The sequence below is a fragment of the Thamnophis elegans genome, chromosome 4 (assembly GCF_009769535.1).
Source record: "Thamnophis elegans isolate rThaEle1 chromosome 4, rThaEle1.pri, whole genome shotgun sequence".
Classification (NCBI taxonomy): Eukaryota; Metazoa; Chordata; class Lepidosauria; order Squamata; family Colubridae; genus Thamnophis; species Thamnophis elegans.
In genome coordinates, this window is record NC_045544.1 from 2,478,121 (window position 1) to 2,505,499 (window position 27,379).

At 38.5% G+C, this 27,379-nt stretch overlaps 1 protein-coding gene across 1 annotated transcript in view; it reads right to left on the reverse strand.

The window, feature by feature from the left end:
• The window catches only part of CSMD1 (CUB and Sushi multiple domains 1), a 982,247-nt gene that overhangs the window by 192,866 nt on the left and 762,002 nt on the right, over window positions 1-27,379 (reverse strand). The window contains exons 19-22 of the mRNA XM_032215147.1: window positions 25,710-25,826; window positions 23,650-23,865; window positions 17,647-17,835; window positions 6,888-7,057 (exon numbers count right to left, since the gene is read on the reverse strand). Of these exons, the coding sequence (XP_032071038.1) occupies window positions 6,888-7,057; window positions 17,647-17,835; window positions 23,650-23,865; window positions 25,710-25,826 (692 nt within the window). The remainder of the gene's footprint in view (window positions 1-6,887; window positions 7,058-17,646; window positions 17,836-23,649; window positions 23,866-25,709; window positions 25,827-27,379) is intronic.

Consider the following 27,379-nt stretch of genomic DNA (forward strand, 5'->3'; position numbering starts at 1 on the left):
ACACACACACACCCATCACAAATATGTGAAAGTCTCAAGAGCTTTTCCTGCAGTGAATGTACTGGACAAATCAGTTCCAAACAGATAATTCAGTGATTCTATAAGTAGTTTAGTGTCAAGCCATAAAGGGCATTACACCCGCTCCTCATTTAGTCGCCTTGTTCCATTCCAATATCCAATTCCAGGTGAAGTGGTCGCTAAGTGAATGTCTTAGAGAGAGAGGTGCTTTTTCAGGAGACAACTGGACTGTCTTGTCTTTTCTTTCTTCTTTGACGACATTTCACTTTTCATCCAAGAAGCTTTTTCAGCTCTGACTGGATGGTGGGGGATGGAAGTGGAGATGTATTCATCCATGCCACTTCCACAGCACGCTTCCAAAAGGCTCAAGGCCCAGCAGCCATGGTCCAGAAGTTGGGGACCCCTGGACTAGTATACTAGTCCATATTAAAAACAATTAGCATTATTTAAATATCCTTGAGTGTCAGATACTAAAGCTTGGTTGGGAACAGTTTCAATACCATAAAGGCCTTATACTGGCCCAGGACTAAAATGAAGAGGGTCAGGTCTACTGAGTCAGAGAGACTGTGAAGAGCTGAGGTGGCGCAGTGGTTAGGGTGCAGAACTGCAGGCCACTTCAGCTGACTGTTATCTGCAGTTCGGCGGTTCTAATCTCACCGGCTCAAGGTTGACTCAGCCTTCCGTCCTTCCGAGGTGGGTAAAATGAGGACCCAGACTGTGGGGGCGATATGCTGACTCTGTAAACCGCTTAGAGAGGGCTGAAAGCCCTATGAAGCGGTATATAAGTCTAACTGCTATTGCTATTGCTATAGACTAACTCAGCAACGAAGACAGTAAAGGAGAGATAATTGATAGTGGACCAAAACAGACGGATCTCAGATGTAACCAAAGCTCTGTTAGAATGTTATATGAAAATGTAGGTTATACAAAAACAAAGGAAGGATATTAAAGAGCTATTAAAAAACAAACAAACATGGGAGTTAGATGGATTAGAGAAACCTATAGGAGTAGTACTAAAAGGTCGGAATATGAATGAATCAGTAAAACAGAATAAAATGGATACGGTCAAGGAATCTGCAAGTAAGCTGGACCATTAAGAAGAGATAAAATCCACCATGGAAATCAGTGCAAGAAGTTTTGAATTATGCCTTTCTATAATCCCGGTTATTAAAGTGACTTTACTGTTTTTTTTTCTTTTTCTTTCTTCTTTTTCCTTCCACTTTAATGGGATTGGAGCTTATAGAAATGAGGGAAAGAAAACCAGTCTTGAAAGATACCAGTGCAAAGAGTTTCAAGCCACAGGTACCCTTCAAGTTTCAATGGCAATTAGGAGGAAAATATACAGTATGTTGCTAAGTCACGTCTTAGACTGTGAAACCACATGGCTGCATCTCTTAATGACAGAAATTTGGGCAGTCCTAGTTGCTGTTGTTACCCAGAGAGATCATATGAGTGGTTAAGAGAGAACTGTAACTGGAGTTCTAGAATATCAGGCTGAGAGGCAAGAGCTATAGACAGGCAAGAGTTATTCTCTAAGGGTTCAAAAGCAGGCACTAATGTGTGCAAGTGGGCCAACGAGGGTCACTACAGAGCACAGGGTAGCAGGGCTGCTGTTGTGGCCCAACAGGAGCCGTTGGAGCTGCCACCAGACTCCGACAGCGAGGGGCCCTATGAGTCGACTCTGGAGGATGTGGAGGACCCTGGACAGGGTTCCAACTCTGAGCAGGGCGCAGAGAGGCTGGTTAGCCACCAGGAGGCGCCTGAGCATTGGAGCAGTGGGGAGGAGCCAAGGGAGTTGTTCCTAGATGCCCGGCACCAAAGAGCTGATAGGCATAAGGAACAGTTGCACAGTTACAGGAGATAATTGCACTCAGCTGGTGGTAATTAGGCTCAAGACTATAAGAGGACTGCTTGTGCACGTGCCCCGTTGCAGGAGTCAACGCATTGACTAAAAGTTGGAGAACTTTTGTAACTAGCTTGGCAGGCTGGATTGCTGCCAAGGCTTGTCTGTGCTGGATTGCTGCCAAGGACCTGTCTGTCTGTGAATAAATTCCTTAAAGTATCTTTGGCTTGGCATGCTTTGGTGTGGGACGAGAGGGGTCAGAACAGCTGCATTGGAGAAAAAGTGGTGGGAATGACTTGTGGCCTTCTCTGCTGGCGGGACCACTGACTTTCCCTGTGGGAAAATGGCAAGGAAGGTTGCAATGATGATAATGTAACTTTGACTCACTGTAACATTGTAAAATCATAAGCTGGGTACCCGGATGCCCTGCTTATGGTCACATAACTGGGGTACACTGTGACGGCTGCATTTTTCGCAGACCAGTTGTAAATCCTTCTTAATTCAATGCTGTCATTCATTTGAATGGTTGCTGAACAAATGGCCATAATCCAAGGACTATCTGTACATGTGATTTCCACTTTAGCAATGTTTCTGTAATTTTCCCAGGAATCTTTTGATTGAGTTTCTCCAGTTCTACTATTTTTCACTCTCTCCAGTAACTCTGCCTAATATATTAAAACACATAGCAATAACAATAGCAGTTAGGCTTATATACCGCTTCATAGAGCTTTCAGCCCTCTCTAAGCGGTTTACAGAGACAGCATATCACCCCCAACAACAATCCGGGTCCTCATTTTACCCAGCTCGGAAGGCTGGAAGGCTGAGTTAATCTTGAGCCGGTGAGATTTGAACAGCCGAACTGCAGAACTGCAGTCAGCTGAAGTAGCCTGCAGTGCTGCATTTAACCACTGCGCCACCTCGGCTCTTTTATATATGCGTATTTCTCAATAGTGCCAAAAGAGGCAAGGAGAAGGTACTGCTACTTATAAGGATAAAAGACAGGGAGAGACATATTATTTACAGTTACAAAAAGTAATTATTAATGATTATAATTAATAGTTTTCAGGCGGGGTAAATGTATTAGAGAGAAGACTAAATAATTGAAGGAGGATCAAACAAGAGTAAAAATGAGACAAAAGTCTTTGTACAAAAATGATCACATGATCTACATCTTTCTCACAGAGATGGAGACCTGCAGCCATTCCTGAAAATCTATTCCGTTCCTAAATTTTTCTAAATTTAGGTTTCCTGCCTTGACCCTAAATTTATGCTGTCCCAGTCGACAGTGTGGGTTTTTAATCTGGACAAAAGAAGAAAAATATTGTATGACAGATTGTGGAAAGTAGGTAACTTTCTGTTTCTCAAATTTAGCAAGGAAGTCAGGACAGAATATGTTATTATACAGTTGGTTCGGGACTACTAAGTCTCAGGAGCCTTGCTTTCATAACAAAATGAGAGAAAGAAATACCTTGAGGAAATGTGGGTATACATTTAACTATTTAATGGTTGCTTTCTTTATACTGAAATTTGAACAGTGTATATATGTAGATATGTAGATATGTATGTATGTATGTATATGTGTATATGTGTATATGTGTATATGTGTATATGTGTATATGTGTATATATGTATATATGTATATATGTATATATGTATATATGTATATATGTATATATGTATATATGTATATATGTATATATGTATATATGTATATATGTATATATGTATATATGTATATATGTATATATGTATATATGTATATATGTATATATGTATATATGTATATATGTATGTGTATATCACTGACATATACATATACATACACATACATACATACATACATACATACATACATACATACATACATTGTATTTGTGCTGATAAATAAATAAAGGGAGACTAGTATAGATCTATTTCAAGCTATTTAGCTCTCATCAGCTAGCCATACCCTTACTGGGATTAGAACCTGTGCTGTATTGCATCTTAGGCAGATGTGTTAACCACTAAGCCACAAGGTCCTTCTCCTTATCAGCTGAGCCAGGGAAATAGGTATGTATTTAAAGTCACAACCCCTGGTATGCCCAAATATGGGAGGAAGCCTACTGCTTCCATTCTCTGTCTATCGGCTCATCACAAGAGACCATCCAGACAGAAACCCAATATTTTTACTGTTGCCTTTGTTACATAGCGTTGTTCAGAACGTGCTTGTCCAGTTTTTGCACTTTGAGGCAAGCTGTAAATATTATAAATAAATAAAATAAAATAAAGCAAATATCAAATGTCAGTAGGACAAAGACTGAGAAGCTGGATTGTACAGTTATTAAAATTACTCTTTACATTATAGTTTTTTTTTTTAAATGGTACCCTCCAGAATGTATTGGAATAACATATCTGAAGAGCATAAGTGGTTCAAACTTTGGAGAAAGTTGGTCATATGTACTGTACGATCCAAACATGGACACATTGAAGATCAGAACGAGACAAAGTCACGTATAAAATAAGTTAAAGTTAACTTGGATTTAAATAACAAATGTCCTAGCTTTTTCCTTTCTTTAAGCCAAAGGATATTACCATGGAGTTTCACATATCACCAATTCAAGACTGTCCCCGAATCTCAGATCTGACATTACCATAATAATAATAATAATAATAATAATAATAATAATAATAATAATAATAATAATAATAATTGAAAGATATGAGGCACGAATCATCCAATATAAACAAAATCAGCAATTTCGATCAGACCAACGGCGTTTTTATCAAAGTCTTAATGTGAATCGTGACACCAAAAGTGAAAAACCAGAAAAGCAGGCCACAGTTGAATTCTGGAAAGAATTGTGGGAAAATGCAAAGGACTACAACAAGGAAGCAAAGTGGATACATGACTTTGAGAAAAGCATTGACAACAAACAAATGCAAGTATTAGAAATAACAACTGAGATGATCAAAAATCGAGTTAAAAAGGTAAAGAATTGGACATCACCTGGAAAGGACCAATTACATGGTTTCTGGCTCAAATATCTGACCAGTTTACATGCAATATTGGCCAGGCAACTGAATGAAATTTTACAAAAGGGCCAAATTGATGAATGGTTGACAACTGGAAAAACATACTTGATTCAGAAAGATCCAACTAAAGGAACAACACCTGAAAACTATAGACCAATAACATGCTTACCAACAACCTTCAAATTACTCACAGGCATTATTGCAGATAACATGATGGATTATTTGGAAACAAACAACATCTTGCCAGTAGAGCAAAAAGGCAACAAAAGAAGGAGCAGGGGCACAAAAGATCAGCTTCTAATTGATAAAATGATATTAGAAAATTGTAAGAACAGAAAAACGAACTTGAATATGGTCTGGATTGATTACAAAAAGGCATTTGACTCACTGCCACATAGTTGGATCATAAAATGCTTAGAAACAACTGGCATTAGCAAAAATATTACATCCTTTACTGAAAAGGCGATGAAACAATGGAGAACTGAGTTGGCAATAGGGAATGAGAGCTACGGAATGGTTAATATCAAGCGAGGAATTTTCCAGGGTGATTCACTTTCACCTCTTCTCTTCATCATCGCAATGATCCCACTATCAGTAATCTTAAAACAAATGAAATTAGGCTACCAAACAGCCAAAAAAGCTGAAAAAAATTCGCATTTACTATATATGGATGATTTGAAACTCTATGGAAAATCAGAAATAGAAATCCAATCATTGACAAATACAGTCCGAGTATTCAGCACCGATATTTCAATGCAGTTTGGCATGGAAAAATGCGCCACTGTATCCATAAAAAGGGGCAAAATCACTGCATCTGAGGGAATTGAAATGCCCAATGGCCAACTAATTAAATGCAAAGATTTTAGATTTAGATTTAGATTTTATTAATATTTGTAGGCCGCCCTTTTCCCTGAGGGGACTCAGGGCGGCTCACATAAAATCAGGGAAGGGAATACAAACAGTAACATAGACACATATAATAAAAGTAATAAGCAACATACATTCATCATTCGGGAGGGGCGGCTATCCTTGTCCCCAGGCCTGACGGGCTAGCCAGTTCTTCAAGGCTGTGCGGAAGGCCTGGGCGGTGGTGAGGGTACGAATCTCCACGGGGAGTTCGTTCCAAAGGGTCGGGGCTACTACTGAGAAGGCCCTCCTCCTTGTGGTTGCCAGCCGGCACTGGCTGGCCGATGGAATACGGAGGAGGCCCAATCTATGTGATCTAATTGGTCGCAGGGAGGTAATTGGCAGGAGGCGGTCTCTCAAGTATCCAGATCCACTACCATGCAGGGCTTTATGGGTGACTAATAGCACCTTGAAGCGCATCCGGAGATCGACAGGTAGCCAGCGCAGCTCGCGGAGGATAGGTGTTATGTGGGTGAACCGCGGTGCACCCACAATCACTCGCGCGGCCGCGTTCTGTACCAACTGAAGTCGCCGGATGCTCTTCAAGGGCAGCCCCATGTAGAGCACATTGCAGTAATGAAAATGAAGCCTACAAATACTTAGGCATTCTGCAGTTGGATAACATCAAGCATGGAGAAGTAAAAACTATTGTCAGACGAGAGTACACCAACAGAGTTAGGAAAATTTTGAAATCTAAATTGAATGGTGGAAATACAATCAAGGCCATAAATACCTGGGCAATACCAGTTATAAGATACACAGCTGGCATAGTTAACTGGACACAAGCATATTACGAAAATACGTTACGACGTCCTAGGCCCCTGGGTGGGGCCCGACTAGTAACCAATGCCAAATCCGGCGAAACAACTGGCCGCTGTGATACAATTGTATAATAATAATAAAAGAAAGAAACTTGATTTCAAGTACTAAAACTCAGAAAATATGCTGAAATAGGATTGGATGGGTTGGGTGACCCAATCCTATTGGATCTTATTGGGTGACCCAACAAGACAACCCATCCAATCCTATTTCAGCATATTTTCTGAGTTTTAGTACTTGAAATCAAGTTTCTTTCGATTCACATATAAGTGTGTGGTTTAACATTTACCTTAACCGTATCACCATCATGCAGCTTAAAGGTTCTGCCTCTTAGGTGGATGCCTTTCCCAGGTTCAGTTTCAATTTTGTAAATGCATTCGTGGTTGTTGTCATAGTTAGATGGGAAATTTGGTGAGAGTAATGTTCCTTCATTCCCAGATACGCTTGCTCCACATTCAGCTAAATAAAACAGACATATTTATAAACAAAAATGATTAATTATCTGTTTCAAAAGCTTTTTTTTTTTTAAAAAATTGAGTATTTTCAAAACTATAAAATATCTTTTCTGCATGTAAGAAAAGTATAAATAAGGTAAGTATAAAATACCATTTGCTAGTAGTTTGCTCGGAACAATATTTTTTTTAACTATTTGACATACCCATTATAACTTTCTTATTAACAAGTTCGATCAAATTTAATCGAATCTTTGTATCTGGATAGTTTTTCCAGTCACTTCTTTTCTTTTTCAACTGCATTTTGTCTCACTATACTCTTTAAAGCAATGGCATTAAAGAAATATAGACATAAAAGTAACATTAATGAATAGACCTATTCAGGTAGTCCTTGACTTACAATCACAATTGAGGCCAAAATTTCTGCTGCTGAGCAAGACATTTATTATGTGAATTTTGCCTCATTTTACAACCTTTCTTGCAACAGGTGTTAAGTGAATCATTGCACTTAAGTTAGTGACAGAGTTGTGAAGCGAATATGGCTTCCTCATTGACTTTGCTTGTCAGAAGTTCTCAAAAATTGATCACAAGACCCCAGGACATTGCAATCGCCATAAATATGAGCCAGTGGTCAAGCATCTGAATATTGGTCACATGACCACAGGGATGCTGCAATGGTCCTAAAGTGTAAAAAACTGCTGTTGTCATTTTGAACAAATTGTTGTAAGTTGAGGATTACCTATAATTGTTTCTCAGCATTCAAGAATAAGTAAATAAAGAGTAAAGATGACTTCCTTCTATTCAGTTTCAAAAAAAAAATGGGCTAATAGTGCAGAAAAAAAACCTGATTAGATTCCCAAGAAAAATCTTTAAGATACAGTCTATTAGTTATATATTATTAACTTACATTATTACAATATAACTTGAATAAGATGAAGTGATTTAAGCCAACTAATTATTACCTATAAATAAGCAACTTCCAAAATGAATTCTTAGTTTGGCAGGGCCCCAATTCACATAGGTCACAACAAAACTGCTTTTAAATTCTTTCAACTGTACTGTAAATAATATGTTTTCCCCCCATTGGAATTGTGGGGTTTGGATTTGCTTATAAATTGGCACATCTTGCAGCTCATGATTCCTATAATAAGCCACTAATCCAATAAAGTACAATACAATGAAAAGAAAAGAATGATAATCAAATAGCAGTATAATAACTAAAACGAATGAATAACAAATAATTTGCAATATACTATTATCAACACAATGAATGAACTAATGTTAATTCTCAAAGGCCCTTCAGAAATGCCATGTCTTGGCAGCCTTTTGGAAGAGTTAACATGATCCAGGCCTCCAGGAAATATGATTCTATACAATGGGGGCACCACAGAGAAACAGATTAAAGCTTGATTTTAAGCATGCATTGTTCCTATATACAAGCAAAATCAACAGTTGATTTGAAGTAATGATGTTTATTAAATTCATTTTATGTCTGGACATAAATAACAGTCAGCTGATATCTCGTTTACAACAAGATATATTTCTGTTCGAAGAAACAATCTTATTTTCTGCAAATCTGGTTTAATTTGGAGCAAATTTAGGAAACTAGAAAATAAGGTTTCTGTTGTGGCCCAGCAGGAGCCGTTGGAGCTGCCACCAGACTCCGACAGTGAGGGGCCCTATGAGTCGGCTCTGGAGGATGTGGAGGACCCTGGACAGAGGGTCCAGGGCCGAGGTGGCACAGTGGTTAGGGTGCAGTACTGCAGGCCACTTCAGCTGACTGTTATCTGCAGTTCAGCGGTTCAAATCTCACCGGCTCAAGGTTGACTCAGCCTTCCATCCTTCCGAGGTGGGTGAAATGAGAACCCGGATTGTTGTTGGGGGCAATATGCTGACTCTGTAAACCGCTTAGAGCGGGCTGAAAGCCCTATGAAGCAGTATATAAGTCTAACTGCTATTGCTATTGCTATTCCGACTCCGAGCAGGGCGCAGAGAGGCTGGTTGGCCACCAGGTGGCGCCTGAGCCTTGGATCAGTGGGGAGGAGACAAGGGAGAGTGATCCAGAAACCAACCAATCCTGGATGCACACCATCGAAGAGCTACTCTGCGTCAGGAGCAATTACGTAATTACAGGAAGTAATTATGCTCAGCTGATGGTCATTAGGCTCCTCTCCAGACTATAAAAAAGACTGCTTGTGCCACACCCTTCTTGCAGAAGTCAATGCTTTGACTAAAGAAAACGTGACTAACTTGGCAGGCTGGATTGCTGCCAAGGTTTGTTTGAATTGCTGCCAAAGTTTGTTGGACTTGCTGCCAAGGTCCTTATCTGTTTGTTTACTTGGCTTTCAGCCACCGAGATTCTGGTCTTGTTATTAAAGGACATTCCATTTAAGCTTGTCTCGGCTTTCGTTACTGGACGGAGGAGGGAGTCAGAACAGGTTTCTATACTGTACAGGAAGTTAATAAAGAAAATTATTTATTTAGTTGTGTCCCATTTGTAATTTATTTGGAATTATTTTTACAAATACCTCAAGGCAGGAAATGTGTCCAATATACCTTCTCCCTATTTTCCCCACAACATAAGCCTGTGAGTTGATGGGGCTAAGAGAGAATGGCTGGCCCAAGGTCACCCAGCTGGCTTTCATGGCTAAGGCACAACTTGAACTCCCACCCTCCCACTTTTTAGTCTGGCGCTTGAACCACTAGATGAAACTGGGTCTCAGTATCATAATTGGACTTTGATTGGACTTCAGTCCCATTATAATCAAGTGTATGTTGTGTCTCTCTTAATTTGTTTCTGTCTTGTATTTTAAACTCTTTTTAATATTTTTAAACTGTTTTATGTAAGCCGCCCAGAGCCCTCCGGGATTGGGCAGCATACAAATCTATTAAAATTACAAATTACAAAATTACAAATAATTATTATACAACTTCAATTCCAAGCATGAGAAGGACCTAACTACTTATACAATTTTAACTGAATGTGGAATGAATTTATAATCTGAGCAATCCATATTCTGGATGGTCCACAAATTAAGGTTTGTTCCATGCTGCCTGCCTTCTATAATTTCAAACTTATTCAGTTTGACTACTTCAGTAAGTTACTATGCTGTCTACCAGGGGTGGGTTCCTGCCATTTCTAACCTCTTCTATAGAAGAGGTTCCACAAATCTACCGTGCCATTTAGAACTGGTTCCAGAGCCCTCCCCCAGCCCATCTGCACCACACTTGCCCTGCCCGCTGCTCACTGATTGGCTGGTTCACCAATCACCCCGCCCGCCTCTAAGAGTCCTATCTACGCCTTAAAGTCTTAAAGCGGTCAAGTTTGAACATCCCTGGGTTTATTTTTCCTAAAGAGTTAGTGGTGCAAGGGTCTTGTAACTTGACAGCTTTAAGACTTGCACTCTTCAGTGCCAGAGTTCCTCAGCCAACATACTGGAGGAGGAATTCTGGGAGTTGAAGTCCACAAGTCTTAAAGCTGTCAAGATTGAACACCCCTGGGGTTTTTTTTCCTAAAGGGTTAGAGGTGCAAGGGTCTTGTAACTTGACAGCTATAAGACTTGTGCTTCAATGCCAGAGTTCTTGAGCCAACATGACTGGAGGAGGAATTCTGGGAGTTGAAGTCCACAAGTCTTAAAGCTGTCAAGTTTGAACACCCCTGAGGGTTTTTTTTTTCCTAAAGGGTTAGGGGTGCAAGGGTCTTGTAACTTGACAGCTTTAAGACTTGCGTGCTTCAAATGCCAGTTTCTGAGCCAACATTTTGGTTGCTAAGCAAGAGCGTTGTTAAGTGAGTTTCACCACATTTTACAAGTTGGCCACGCCCACCCAGTCACATGACTGCCAAGCCACTCCCACTCAGTCACTTGGCTGGCAAGCCACTCCTACTCAGTCACATGACCGGCAAGCCACTCCCACAAAGCAGGCTATACCTACAGAAGAGGTTCTAAAAAAAAATTGAAACCCACCACTGCTTGGTCCCACCTAGTGGGGCCAAGAAAAAGGGCAATCTCTATGGCGGCTCCCTCCCTATGGAATATCAATCCCCTGGAAATAAGACTGGCCCCACCAGTTTTACAGAAGGCCTTAAAGGCCATTCTGTCAGCAGGCCCAGGGACTTCAGATTGACACAGAACTGATCATGTGGCTGGTTTGATCTTGTTTGTTGTTGCCCAATGGGATAAGGGGTTTACAGGTTTTTGTACTATGGATTTTTTATTTTGTAAACCACCCAGAATCACTCCATGCAAATGGGCTAGCAATGTAAATTTGTTTAATAAATAAATAATAACTCTCTTTCATTGATAAATTCCAAGGATCCTTTTTTAGGCAGAAAACATTAAAATAAGGACTGATAAAAACTACAATACATATCTGGCATATTGATAATTAAAAGATTGAAATGGTTTGTACAATAATTATTTTATTACTCTTTCATTTCATCATATATGTTTAGATAAGCGATTATCAGTTCACACTTAAAAACATGACAGAAAAAAAGCAACATGCATTAATATCATATTTGGATAAAATTAATGTTAAGAAATATATTCTGACATATTACACTTTTTCATTTTAGCAATTAATTAATATGATTAATTAATAAAATTACTTCTTGCAAAAAACCTCTTTATAATATATCTATTATACATCTATTATAAATAGTAAAGAGCTATTTTTGAATTAAAGAGCTGGTTCCCGTTTTTTAAAAAAAAGCCTTTTTTTTGAAGAGTTTAAAAACAAATTAAAAACATCTGAAAGTACTCAATTAGGGACTTATTTTTTAACCCTGAAAAACATGTTAATACTGTATACAAGTAAAATTATTATTTAGAAAATAATTTTATTAAATAAAATGTTATGATGAAAGCATTTGAAATATTAGAAAAGTAACAAAGAAAATAAGGCAGAATAAGCAAAGAGGAGAAAGAAAGAAAACATTAGAAAGAGTCAGCTTCTAAATTTTTAGACAGCAGATTTAAATGGATTTATAGCAATAGCAATAGCAATAGCAATAGCAATAGCAGTTAGACTTATATACCGCTTCCTAGGGCTTTCAGCCCTCTCTAAACGGTTTACAGAGTCAGCATATCGCCCCCACAGTCTGGGTCCTCATTTCACCCACCTCGGAAGGATGGAAGGCTGAGTCAACCTTGAGCCGGTGAGATTTGAACCGCCGAACTGCAGATAGCGGTCAGTTGAAGTGGCCTGCAGTACTGCACCCTAACCACTGCGCCACCTCGGCTTTATATTTTACCTTTCCTAAGGTCACATCATAACTTCCTACTTTTTATAAGATATCTTTTCTAATCTTCAAGCCCATAAATCACAATTTCATTTTTTCGCTTTTTTCATCTAAAAATCTATAAAGGGTTTCTAGTTACTAATAAATGTACCTACTGATCTTTCACTAATCAAACAACTTAACATTGTCATCTCTACTGTCTCTGTCATCTTCATCAACCAGTCTTCCAATGTGGGCATTTCAGAGTCTTTCCATTTTTGTGCATATAATAGTCTCACAGCAGTAATCATATTTAAACATAATCTTCCATGGCTCTTTTCATGAAAGTAAAATTAAAAGCAAAGCTTTGTACATCCAAAAAGATAAAATCACCATTATGTTTGGAAGTATTCCATTGAAACCTTAGAGGATCATTTGCTAACATATTTTTTTTTAAAATCCAGTAGCCTTAATTTTTTTTTTTAAAAGCACAGCAAGATAACACTGAGTTAGAATGAAAGGAGATATTCTTCACTGTTATTTGGTAGAATGGGCTATGCTTTTGAATCTTTTAGTTAAAAAGAGAAAGGTATGTTTAAAGACCTATATCAACAGAGGGCTCTGTGGTGGATTAATTGGCGTGTGGCATAAAAAGAATTTTATTAAAATTAATTATTTAGATTTAGATTTAGATTTAGATTTAGATTTTAATAGCATTTATAGGCCGCCCTTTTCCCTGAGGGGACTCAGGGCGGCTTACAATAACAAGGAAGGGGAGTGAAGACAAAACATAAAAAGAAATGTGCAATAACTGAAAAATACTAAAAACACAACATTCTCTCAGCATTCGGGAGGGGCGGAAGAGTTTATCCCCAGGCCTGACGGGCTAGCCAGATCTTGAGGGCTGTACGGAAGGCCTGGACTGTGGTCAGGGTACGAATCTCCACGGGGAGATTGTTCCATAGCGTCGGAGCAGCAACTGAGAAGGCTCTCCTCCGGGTAGTCGCCAGTCGGCACTGACTGGCGGATGGAATACGGAGGAGGCCCGCTCTATGCGATCTGATGGGATGCAGGGAGGTTATTGGCAGAAGGCGGTCTCTCAAATAGCCAGATCCACTACCATGGAGCGCTTTATGGGTGGTAAGTAAGACCTTGAATTGCACCCGGAGATCCACAGGCAGCCAGCGCAGCTCGCGGAGGATAGGTGTTATGTGGGCGAACCGAGGTGCGCCCACAATCACTCGCGCGGCCGCGTTCTGTACTAGCTGAAGTCTCCGGGTGCTCTTCAAGGGCAGCCCCATGTAGAGCACGTTGCAGTATTCCAGCTTAGAGATCACAAGGGCTCGAGTGACTGTCGTGAGAGCCTCCCGATTCAGGTAGGGCCGCAACTGGCGCACCAGGCGAACCTGGGCAAATGCCCCCCTGGTCACAGCCGATAGATGGTGATCAAAACTCAGCTGTGGATCCAGGAGGACTCCCAAGTTGCGGACCCTATCTGAGGGGTATAAATTTTGTCCCCCCAGCCTGATTGATGGTACGGTGGTCAAATTATTGGGAGGAAAACACAACAGCCACTCGGTCTTGTCTGGGTTGAGCACCAGTTTGTTTGCTCTCATCCAGTCTTTAACAGCTTCCAGACCCTGTTCCATCACGTCCACCGCTTCATTGAGTTGGCACGGGGCGGACAGATACAGTTGAGTATCGTCCGCATATTGGTGATACTTTATCCCGTGCCTCCGAATGATCTCGCCCAGCGGTTTCATGTATATGTTAAATAGGAGGGGGGACAAGACCGACCCCTGTGGCACCCCACATGTTAGGGGCCTCGGGGACGATCTCTGCCCACCCACCAACACCGACTGCGACCTGTCCGAGAGGTAGGAGGAGAACCACTGCAAAACAGTGCCGCCCACTCCCACCTCCCGCAGTCGTCGCAGAAGGATACCATGGTCGATGGTATCGAAAGCCGCTGAGAGGTCAAGGAGAACCAGGATGGACGCAAAGCCTCCATCCCTAGCTCTCCAGAGATCATCGGTCAATTATTGCTTTGTAATGCAACTTCCTTCAAAGACATGGCTCATTCCTTAATTTCAAGGAATTGATTACTCTGATTATCCGCATTCAAGCCATTGATTTCTAAATTAGCTGAAGCACCAAAATTTGAAGCTAGTTTTGATAAGGAGCAGGCTTCACTTGTGAAACAACCATTAAAATGACCTATGCACACACACCTTTGTATAAGCCCACCGTTATAATAACTGATGCAAAGAAGATGAGACAAAGCTGGAAGTTACAATAAAGATGCCAATATCTAAGGTACCTTAGGAGGTATTTCCTACTTACAAGAATTTGTAGTACTAGAAGATGAAGTTAGATCAGTACTCTGGTAATTACCAAGATGGAAGGCTACAGGCACTGATGGAATAGACACAGTATGATGGATGATCAGGGGCAAGGACAATATAAAGGTGTAAAATCAGAGGCTGGGAAATCTAACTGGCTGAATCAAAGCAATCTTGGAACAGATGCTGTTGATTGGGCAAATAGGAGAGAGAAGTTAAGCTAAGAGTCGAGGTGACACAGTGGTTAGGGTGCAGTACTGCAGGCCACTTCAGCTGACTGCTATCTGCAGTTCGGCGGTTCAAATCTCACCGGCTCAAGGTTGACTCAGCCTTCCATCCTTCCGAGGTGGGTGAAATGAGGACCCAGACTGTGGGGGCGATATGCTGGCTCTGTAAACCGCTTAGAGGGGGCTGAAAGCCCTATGAAGCGGTATATAAGTCTAACTGCTATTGCTATTGTTAAGTTTAGGATTAGTGAAGTTTTTGTTAGCTATTTGAACAGAGTCCAAAATAGATATGCAAAACCATACTTAACTCAGCATTCTCTTATTAAGAGAATAAGAGAATTTGTACACATTGTACAAAGACCTGTATAAAATAAGTTAGTCTGATGGTTTGATGTTTCCATTTTCAGCCCAACAATCCATCAGCCTCATTCAGATAAAAGATGGAAAACATGGGGATTCAGTGGTACATCTGCTATGACCATTTATACCCCATCTCTTCCCAGAACCAGCTTTTCACTTTCTTCCAGCCATTGCTTCTCTTTGTTAACTATCATAGACGCTGCCTTTTCTACCTCTCGCATCTCTTTTCTCTGCTCCAGTTGGTTGCTTAGAGGTCTCTCGTATTTATTTTAGGTTTTGTATTAATTTTGTATCCTGTCTTTTTTTTTTTCACTTTTTCCCCCTTTTCCCCCTTCACATTTACATTGAGATGTCTATTTCCTTCCCTTACTTCTTATGTCATGTGGGTTTTACATCTCCCCTTATTGTTTTGCAAGTTTTCCCTTCCCCCAGCTCATAACCCAAGAGTACCTCAACCATCCTTGTCTCCCACCTCAAGATCCAATACTACTTGGAGTCATAATCTCTGAGGGAGATGGATGTGAAAAATATATATATATATTTAAAAAAAATAGTATTACATAAAGGACATAAGCTTTGAAGGATGGAGTTTAGGAATGGATAGAATAATGAAGTCCAATCAGCCTTAACATCTGAGGTGCAGATTCTGAGGTAACCTGAAGCGAACCTAGAGTGACTTCCTTCCTCAAGACGCCATTGGAAAAGCAGGAGAGGATTGAAGGGGAAATCCTCGCCCTATCCTGGGCTGGAACTACTACATGCAGAAAGGAAAATGAAACACATAAACTTTTGGAAGTAGCTTGGCCAAGCTGAGGGAGGCAAGTGTTAAAAGGTTATCAGTCAACACCAGGACTGAAAGAAAACTCAACTTCATTAAAGATGGAGATAAGCTTCCAACCAGCCTATACAAATTGAAAAATAAGATAAAAAGAAGATGGAAAAAGAGATGTCGATGGAGATTCTCAGTCATCAAGGTCTTGGTTGTCCCAAAGGTGCTTATCCACTTACCCTTTAGGCTGGTGCTGTAGAATAATAGAATAGAATAGAATAGAATAGAATTCTTTCTTGGACAAGTGTGATTAGACGCACAAGGAATTTGTTTCCAGTGTGTAAGCTATCAATGTACATACAACAAAAGTGATAAGCAACAAATATTACTTGAGTCTTAATTAAGTTAAGAAAATCCTGTCTCAATCTCCAACTTAAAAAAAAATATCCTCCCTTCTTATTGCCCTATTTTTAATATCTTTTATTGATGCCCTTTCCATGAGCATTATAACAGCACAATAATTATAACTCTTGCCTTATAAATGCAAGTTGCTTGTGTGACCCTTCAGAAGTATCATTTTCATCAGGTTTATATCCCCTTTCCCTGAACTTTCTATTTTATCTGTGCTTGGAAGAAAGATGGGGAGGCAGAAAAGCCCATTTCCCCCCTTTATCCGTCACCTGAGGTAAAAAGATTTCACCTTCAATTCTCAAATAATGTATGAGCTTTTGGGGAACTGGAGGTGAAACTCTTTGGTGACAGGAAAAATGATAAAATGGTATAGTAAGTCATTTAATTTTTTTTAAAAAAAGATAAAGAAATAAAATATTAGGGAAATCTAGTAATTAAAAAAGTTTCTGGCAAGTTTCATACCAAAACTTTTCTTTCACAAGACTAGATTTATAGTGATTATTCTATTAAGCCACATATGGAATAAGTCTAGAAAGAATGACAGGCTGTAATATACACTGATTCATCCTAAGAATGACAGCAAAAATATTACAACACTCATTTACACACAGAGACACACAGACACACACACACACACACACACAAACACACAAACAAACAAAGAGTTTGGTAAAAGATATTGATTATCCTGAAAGAACAGAACTTATTGACTAGTAAATATAATCAGTACTATTTTTCTGTTTATGATTTATTTACTCTTGGAAAGAAGAGAAAGATATATAGTATGCATTGAAACTCATACATTTACACAAGTGTTAATTATTTCTGGGGAAAAAAATAGGAATTTTTTTAACAATTTGTTGAATGTTGCGTACATTCAAATCAAATTTTGTTTATGAAAGCTTCTATACCCTGGAAAATAATATGTATAATCGAAATGTAGACATGTATAGACTGCCATTCCTTAATATATTTGTCATCTATGACCATTTCATATCAGAAAAACAGCTGTACCACGGTTATTAATTTAACTATTATTTTCAAAATAATTTTAAAAGCATTACTTAATCAAATAATTTGTTGTGATTGATAACCAGACAAAAAATATCTAAAAGCATTTCCTGAGTACTTTAGCAAACTACAATGTAATGTATACATCAATGCCACATAAATTAATGGGTATTTCCCCCCCACACCTTTAATTTTTGCCTGCTTCATGTGCCAGAAACAATTGGATGAATGAAATGAAAGCATGTGACCACCTACCCACACACCTTGGCAGAGGTGCACTCCATACACGGCGGCCACCGCCGAGACAGGTCAACTTGCTCGCACCTTCCAAACGATATCCAGGGAAACAAGAAAACGTCAAGGAATCTCCCACTTCAAAATGGAAGCCTATGCGCCGACTGAAGGCAGGAACTCCAGGGTCATCGCAAGGCTCCAGGTCATATTCTTCCAACAAGGAATCAAAAAAGCAAAGATGAAGCTAAACATTCTCAGAATAAATATCTTGCTTTCCCCTGCCTACTTTCCTGTGATAAATAACAATATAAAATAGAATCTCCACAAGTAGCAACAGCTGATTGACCTTGTCTAGGTCGGGAATGTTAAGCTGAGTTCAACCTCCTTAGGACTTGAATTATAAATCAGTGTGAATTAATTTGCAAGTGCAGACTCATCTTACTGCATAGAACTGCAGTCTTTGAAAGTCAAGCCGGTACAGAAATCAAAATAAGTCTTGCAGAATATTTCCCCCTGATATCTTTTTGTAGTCAAGAAAAAAAAAAATAGTTTGTATACAGTAAACCAGGAAAGATACAAACACAAAGATGCAGAGAAAATCTTTGTAAACGTAATGCACTGATCCTAGCAACGGTTAGCAAAAAATATGTGGTGAAATATGAAGTACAAGTGAAGTAGAATATTTCTCTAGAACCTCAATATGTTAGAAGTGTGCTATGACCACAATCCTTGAAATAAGAAATCAAGTAATTTGCCATGCTGCAAGATGCTTATGCACTTCTGAAACGCTATTTCAATATTATCACCTTGGCTTTTCTGCCTCTTTCTGGGGTTCCACTAGTATATTTGGCCAGCTAAGTAGGTAATAATCAATTGGAACATGATTTTAAAAAAGTAGTGGCAGGAATTTACAAATCCATAACGTAAAATGCTAAGTGCATATAGGCTGTGAAAAAGGTGGCTTTGGTGAGATTTGTTTTGGTGTTATGAAGGATTTCACTTTTATATTAACAACTTCTTCTCTGGGAAATCTCTCCCAATATATATATTTTTCCTTTTAAATCTGATAGACATTGAATCTCTTACCCATGAATTATTTCTTCTACTTTCTTACTCTTTGTATTATACTGACGTTATATTAACCTGTATTCATATTGTTTCAAGATACAGAAAATGCTGAAGCTTTGACCATTTTCCCTTCTCTCATCTGCTTTTCTAATATAGCATATGTCTCTTTTTATTTCATATTCTCACAATCAAAACTGTAGATGGCACAATACCTCGATCTCTGAGCAATTATTGCAATTATCCTAAAACTTCAATATGTTATTATAATCGTTACAGTTCAGATGTTAACAATGGATTTATCTCTGTGTTAATTAAGTAATCTAAATGGACAGATTGGTTATTTTTTAAAAATATTAGTGCTGGTTTATTTTATTTTCTTATAGTAAATATTTTGCATAAATCTTATTTCCCCAAGTAAACATCAGCATTCTTGAGCTTAACTTCAATATCATATTGAAGGTTTTTTTTTTGTAAATATATATATATATATATATTCAGTAATCTTTTTCTGATAATGGAATTAGGCTAATGTGAGAATAGAGGTAAATCAATTCAGTGCATTATTCCTGGCGATAAAATTGCTACTTCTACATAATAAGACGGAAAAAACGTCAACATGGTTCCCTTGGCAACAGGAATGCATTCGGAGTGAGGCACTACTAGGGCTTGTGAGTTAGTAACAAAGTTTAACTGGCTAGGAAGGATTGTCACATTCATCCTATGATATTTGAAAAAAGGATCACACCGTGTAAAAGCCATGTGCATATCTAAAAGCAAAAAAGCATCTGGTGGTGATTGAACACAAGCATGGGGAAAATAGCAAAACATATATTTTAAAGCAGTGTTTCTCAACCTTGGCCACTTTAAGTCCTGTGGACTTCAACTCCCAGAATCCCCCAGCCAGTGTTTGCATTTCTTTCTATCTATCTATCTATCTATCTATCTATCTATCTATCTATCTATCTATCTATCTATCTATCATCTATCTATCTATCTGTCATCTATCTATCTATCTCTATATCTATCCATCTATCCATCTATCCATCTATCCATCTATCTATCTATCTACACACAGACACACACACAGTCACACACACACACGCACGCACGCGCGCACACACACACACACACACACACACACACACACACACACACACACACACACACATATATATATATATATATATATATATATATATATATATATATGGTTATTCGGGTTTTCTCCCACGTAAAATTGTGTGTGTGTGTGTGTGTGTGTGTGTGTGTGTGTTTCATAGATTTGCTGGTCTTGTTGTATTGGGTCTTTTCCGGGAGTTGAAGTCCACGGGACTTAAAGTCACCAAGGTTGAGAAACACTGTTTTAAAAGTATTTTCCCAAAAATGTTCAAAAGTCCATTGGCTTGTTTCAAAAAAATGTGCTTCTGACAAACAGAATGAATTGCAACGTGTTTTTTCCCCAAATGGTTTTGAAAGTCATAAATTGTAACTAATTGAAAGTTCCATCTAAGCTGGATAAGACTATAATATACTATCTGTAGCGTTGACTCTTTAATTTTTCTGATCCTTCTTCATGATTCTTCATAATCTCCAGAACTTTTATACTGTCCAATTCTTTCTATCTATCCTTGGTGTTAATTTCTTCCAAGGCCCAATTCAATAGCTACCAATAAACCAGGGGTGGGCTTCGAAAATTTCAGCAACAGCTTTTCTGCCCGTCTGGTGGATGGGCATGGCCATTGTGGGTGTGGCCTAGTCAGCCTCCTGCACCACGGGGGGGGGGGGCATTTTCATCTTCCCCAGGCTCCAGAAGCTTTTCTCGCGCCTCTGGGTGGGATTTGGAGGTTCTCTGCCATAGCGTTAGCCGAGGTGGCGCAGTGGTTAAATGCAGCACTGCAGGCTACTTCAGCTGACTGCAGTTCAGCAGTTTGGCTGTTCAAATCTCACCGGCTCAGGGTTGACTCAGCCTTCCATCCTTCCGAGGTGGGTAAAATGAGGACCTGGATTGTTGTTGGGGGCAATATGCTGACTCTGTAAACCGCTTAGAGAGGGCTGAAAGCTCTATGAAGCGGTATATAAGTCTAACTGCTATTGCTATTGCTATTGCTATTGGTTCTCCCAAATCTGGGCGAACCTGTAGCAGCCCATCAATGGTGGGTTTCAAAAATTGTTGGAACCTACTCTGTGGGTGTGGCCTCCTTTGTGGGAGTGGCTTGCCACCCATGTGACCGGATATGAAATTATGAATTAGTACTTAGGTCGGTCCAAGTAGCTATTCAGAAACTCTGGCGTTGAAGCATGCAAGTCTTAAAGCTGTCAAGTTACAAGATCCTTGCCAGTGGTGGGTTTCAAAAATTTTTGGAACCTCTTCTGTGGGTGTGTCCTGCTTTCCGGGTCCACTGGTCGAACCTCTTCTAACTGGTTTGGTAGATTTGACGAACCGGTTCTACTGAATAGGTGCGAACTGGTAGGAACCCACCTCTGCAGCCCACCCTGCATTAAACCCTAGATGTTTTGGGGTCAGGAAGCATGCAAAATCACTTTCCCCCACACCACTCTTTCATTGCAACCTTCTCATGAAAAAGGCATATGGCTGATTGTTATATACGACTTCCCACTAGCTTCTTCTATATTGATAGTTAAGGCTATGAAATGCAGATGTTTCCTTCGCTGAATAATTTTTCTCAAATAATAAACCCTTTTTATTCTGGCAGAATGTTGTTGTCTGTTAAGTGCCTAATATTTAAGCAAGGCAGTATTTCTATTTTTGCTTCTGTTTCTTTCAAATATTTTTATTTTTTATTTTATCACCCTCTGACTTTAAACTTAAAGGAATGTGGCTTACGCACATGTATAAAAGGGTGAAATGAAAATCTTTATATGAATAGACTGAGTAAGTTGAAGGAACATTACGATGTAACAAGATATTTTTTACTGATTTTCAAAGTAACTGGTAATCAAAGTAGCAACAACTGTCGTTTTATGCATAACTTTCTGAAATTGTTTTTGTAATATCTTGAAAAGAGCAATGAACTTATTTCAATGCAAAAGACTGACAAATTTACAACAACTTCAAAAGGGCTTTGAATTTGTCTCAGTGAAGACACTGATACTACAGAAATGAAACAGTTTTCTTTGATAAGGAACGTGTTTTTCTCAATAAGACATTTCATGTTTCCTTGCGATCTGAACTAACATTGGCAACAGTCAGAAAACAGTTGAAAAAGCATTTGACTCAGGCAAGGGAAAACAGTATCTGCTCTACTTTAGTCTTACAAACCAGGGAATGTCTCATGAAACAGTTTTGAGAGGGTGCTTCACTTAAGATTTTGTCAAAGCCAACTAACCCTTTGAAGATATATTCAGTGGTGTCTTATATTACTAAGCCTGAACATTGAAAAAAGTTGAAAAAGAAACCCCGAGTCCTAGACATTTTGTTATGATTCTAACATGACAATTGGTGATAAGGTTAAGCCACTTGGCTACAAACCAGGAGAGGTGAGTTCTAACCCTGCCTTATGCACAAAATAATCTGCATGAATTTGGGTAAGTCAAATTCTCGTACCCTCAGATACCAGGTGTATGTGTGTGTGTGAGTGTGTATGCATGTTTGTATGTATATGTGTGTATGTGTGTGTGTATGTATGCATGCATGCATGCTGTATGCATGCATGTATGTATGTATGTATGTATGTATTTAGTGTCACAACCCCTGGTATGCCCAAATATGGGAGGAAGCAGACTGCTTCCATTCTCTGTCTATCGGCTTGTCACAAGAGACCATCAGGACAGAAAGCCATTATTTTTACTGTTGCCTTTGTTACATTTGTGTTTGCATTTGTATCTCTCTCTCTCTCTCTCTCTCTATCTATCTATCTATCTATCTATCTATCTATCTCTCTCTCTCTCTCTCTCTCTCTCTCTCTCTCTCTCTCTCTATCTATCTCTCTATCTCTCTATCTCTCTATCTCTCTATATCTATCTATCTATCTATCTATCTATCTATCTATCTATCTATCTATCTATCTATCTATCTATCTATCATATCTATCATATCTATCATGTCTGCCTGCCTGCCTGCCTGCCTGCCTGCCTGCCTGCCTGCCTGCCTACCTACCTACATACATACATACATACATACATACATACATATATATATATATATATAGATGTGTGTGTATCTATATCTATATCTATATCTATATCTATATCTATATCTATATCTATATCTATATCTATATCTAAATCTATATCTATATCTATATCTATATCTATATCTATATCTATATCTAATCTATATCTATCTATCTATCTATCTATCTATCTATCTATCTATCTATCTATCTATCTATCTATCTATCTATATGGTTATTTGGGTTTTCTCCCACGTAAAATTGTGTGTGTATGTGTATGTGTGTGTTTGTGTGTGTTTCGTAGATTTGCTGGTCTTGTTGTATTGGGTATTTTCCCATGTAAGATTGAGATTGTCTTGGCAATGTTTCAGCGACCAGCCTGAAGATGGCGAGTGAGACCTCGCTGAAACATTGCCAAGACAACCTACACCCGTGAAAATCTACGAAAACACAAACACACACACACACACACACACACAGAGTATCTGATGCTAAAAATTTCTTCAAAAATATTAATCAATTAGTTGTTTAAACCATCTTAGATACAAAGCAGAGTGAAGATAGTGATAATGAAGTATGTTTGTATGTGTATATGTAAGTGTGGGTGTATGTATGTCTAAAAAGAGATATCACTATAAATAGAACCTCCAGTGAAGTAAATACATATTCACTGAGCTGAGAACATTTTAAAAAGAAAAAAATAACAAAGAACTAGATTAAGCAGTATATTAGTCAACATGTAACACCTAATGCCCCTTTATATTTGCTATTTAATCATAATATGTATAAATAATTGACAAAGAAACTATTTATACATCTTTACCTGAAAACGTTATATTAAAACCTTCATAGGAGATGGAAAAGTCAGAAATGAATCGAAGTTGTGCAGTGAAGTTTCCAAAGAGCCCAGCTTTAATGGCTGGAGGTAAAACAGATCCTGTTAATCTTGCCACAGGTTCCGTAAAGCCCCCATCTTCCGTGATGAGCAAATAGTCATGGGAGCTCTCCAGGTGAAAAGTGTGGAAGATCAGTTGAACACCTGGAAGGACGAGGAAACAAGGTTTCACTTTTGGGATTCGGGATAACTTGAATATGGCAAACCATTTTGCAAACTCTTGAGCTGAACCACTGATAACCCTAGAAAGCCAAGAGGTTAGCATTGATCTTAGTTCCACTATGAGAATCCCAACAAGTGAAATGCCATTATACTCTCTTCAGTCCTAAACCTGCCGTTGCCTCCCCTTTTCCTCCAAAATAAGTCTTTTCAGTCAGGGAAGGGAATGCCAGTAGGCACATTATCATGGTGGATGCTCACAGAGCCATGTCTTACAGCCAAATCACATCTCAAATCCCATGCAGCTGTGGTCTCTCTACTCCAGCCTGTGCTACAGTGCCTGCTATAATTCTACAGTGAGTGAGATCAGTTGCAACTGCAATTAAGAGAGCAGATACTGCCAAAGGTTTTCGGTCTCAACTGGTCTTTTATTCCAAAATTGATTTTACTCATGGTGAGATGTTTCTCTTCATAATAGAAACCCACTGTTACTATTGCATGTCTATTATAGCACAGAACATTCACTGGTAATACATAGGATTCAGAACATATCATATTGTGGCAGTAAAGAAAATTAAAAAAAATATATTCACCAATCTCTACTCTAACCCTAAGCATATTTATTGTCATAACCATTTTATACTAGAGTTATACAATTCTCAAAACCAATATATTTTCTATGTTTATGTATATCGGTCATAAGAAAAAAAAATGTGGACAAGATTCCTGTTTTCAAAAACTATTGGCCTATGACAAAAACATTTTTTTTATTTATCTAATCTCCATTTTCATTACAGTAGAGATGAAGCCAAAACATGCTTTTGTGGAATCCGAATCACAACTTTAAGCTACATTTTGACATAAGTAAACTATACATGAATATATAAAAGTTTTATATATTTTAAATTCATGAATCCGAAATTAATGAATCTGAAATCTCTATTAATGATTAGTGACTTGTTTTCTTTGAGATTTTCATTTTATCTAAGATCTGTCCTGCAGATATCTGTATTTTAATAAGGATAAAATTGAATTATTTCTTAGATTCATATCTTGTATTTCCTGCAGAGATGGCAAGGCAACGTACATTTCGTCTTCCGTTTTGTCTTCACAACAGTTCTATAAGTCAGTGGAGTGGCAAAGAATAATTCCCCCAAAATCATTGACTGAGATTCTGTGGCTAAGTGAGGGAGGACCTGAATATGTCTCCCAGTTATTTCTTTAACACCCAACACTTCACTAAACTGACTCACAAGTAGCCTATATGGAAATGTTGCTTCTGTAAGACATTTAACAGACTTTTAGCATAGTACTGTGGTTCCCAAACTTGGCAACTTTAAGACTTGTGGACTTCAACTCCCAGAATTCTCCAGCCAGCAGAGCTGCCTGGAGAATTCTAGGACTTGAAGTCCACAAGTCTTAAAGTTGCCAAGTTTGGGAACCACTGGCATAGTTACATCCTAAGGCAGTGAGCCTATTGACATCCGTGCAAATCACCCCCTGATCTTGATTCCACAATTTGAATCAAAAACATACTGAAACAAAATGAATCAAAGAATATGTGTGAAGGCATCACAGTGCTTGGCAATCACCAAATTATTATTATGATTTTGCTTATTTTTCTGGCTTCTGATTTTGAGATTAGACCTCTTCCTAAAAATGATAAAAAGCAGAATAAAGCCAACAGGACTGGCTATCTTCAACAGCCCTAAAGTAAGTTAAGATGATTGCGCTTTAATCTCTTTCAAATAGTTTAAGAACCCATGGGTGAGTTTGCATTTTTGATTAAGGAATTCTCTTTGTGGAACGCCATTGCACAATATTCTTACCTTTGCCATGAGAAACTTCAATTGTCCATGTACAGTTTAAAGAATTGGGATAAAAATCAGGAAAACCTGGCGACAGAAGAGTTCCACTCCTTCCATAAATATAGCCACCACACAGAGCTAATTCAAAAGATAATAATTAAGAATTTAAAATTAAGAGGGATGAGTCTTTATTTGGGGGGAGACACATTATGAACAGGTGCTAATCAATAGTGCAAAATTTGCCAGGAAGGAAGGAAGGAAGGAAGGAAGGAAGGAAGGAAGGAAGGAAGGAAGGAAGGAAACATTTACCCTATATGATTCCCATTTTACATACTCATAATAGGTTCCTGCTGAAATAGAAATTTTATAAACATCATCATAGCATATTAACTGATTAGCAACAGCAGTAGTAGCAATAGCAATAGCAGTTAGACTTATATACCGCTTCATAGGGCTTTCAGCCCTCTCTAAGCGGTTTACAGAGTCAGCATATTGCCCCCAACAATCCGGGTCCTCATTTTACCCACCTCGGAACGATGGAAGGCTGAGTCAACCTTGAGCCGGTGAGATTAGAACCGCTGAAGCGGCCTGCAGTGCTGCATTTAACCACTGCGCCACCTCGGCTCATGGTAGTCAGATTAATATGTATATCTGCATTAGGAATCTACTTAGACGTGTCAGTGGCTGTCTTGTTTCCTTGGCAACCCGATAGTAAACAATTTTACAAGAATATATGTCAAAAGAATAACAAGAGAAAAATAGAATATGTTGGTCTCTATCTGAAAGATAGCTGGTTACATTATCAAATACAGAGCGAAAACAGTGTATAGACAGCCAGAACTGGTTTGGTGATCAGGAGGGAATAAGATTACAGAAAGAAATAGGTATATATGAAAAGCATCAACTCCAAATTATTTTCCTATCTTAATTTTCTCTCAGTTGTAGATTAATTGCAAGTGCTTGTTATTACTATCTGTGGAAACAAATATTATTTTAAATTTCTTTGATTGTCTTTGATCTATGCTTATGAAATATATGAAACAGCTTTGTTGCACTGTTTCATTAAAGCCATGTTGGAGTACAGATCTTTAAATTATTTTATCATCCTTGGTTTTCAAGGAACAGAAGATGCCTTTTCACCACAGCTGTGTTATTATTATTATTATTATTATTGTTAAAACTTAACTTCTGTGAAGATTAAAAGAAGTAAAATAAGCTAATGTGAATGATTATTTATCATAATAATTGCTCAACTTTGCATACTAAATGACATGTAGTTTGGCAGCAGCTATAATTTAGCATTTCTCCTGTATCTTTATGCTTTAATATTTACCTAATCTATTTACTGAATGCAAATATCCTGGCATATTTGAACTAGCTAGTCAAATGAGAACATACAATAAAACTCTACATTCAAAATGCAGATGTTTTGAGAATGAGAGCTACCACTGAGCTGAAAGATTCCTAGCTAGCACGCTAGATTAGAGCAGCTTTGATAGGTAGGTCAGTTTAGATTAGAAGGATCCAAGGATTTCTACAAGTATCTGAATCATTATATTGCTAGTGATGTTGTAATTGTTGGTACCACAAATCAAAATAGCATGGAAGCCAATCCATGAGCAAAAAAAGCAGGATATGCTTGTAGCAGCATGTAGCAGCCTGCAGAAGCCTGAGAGATTTCAGCCTTTGGG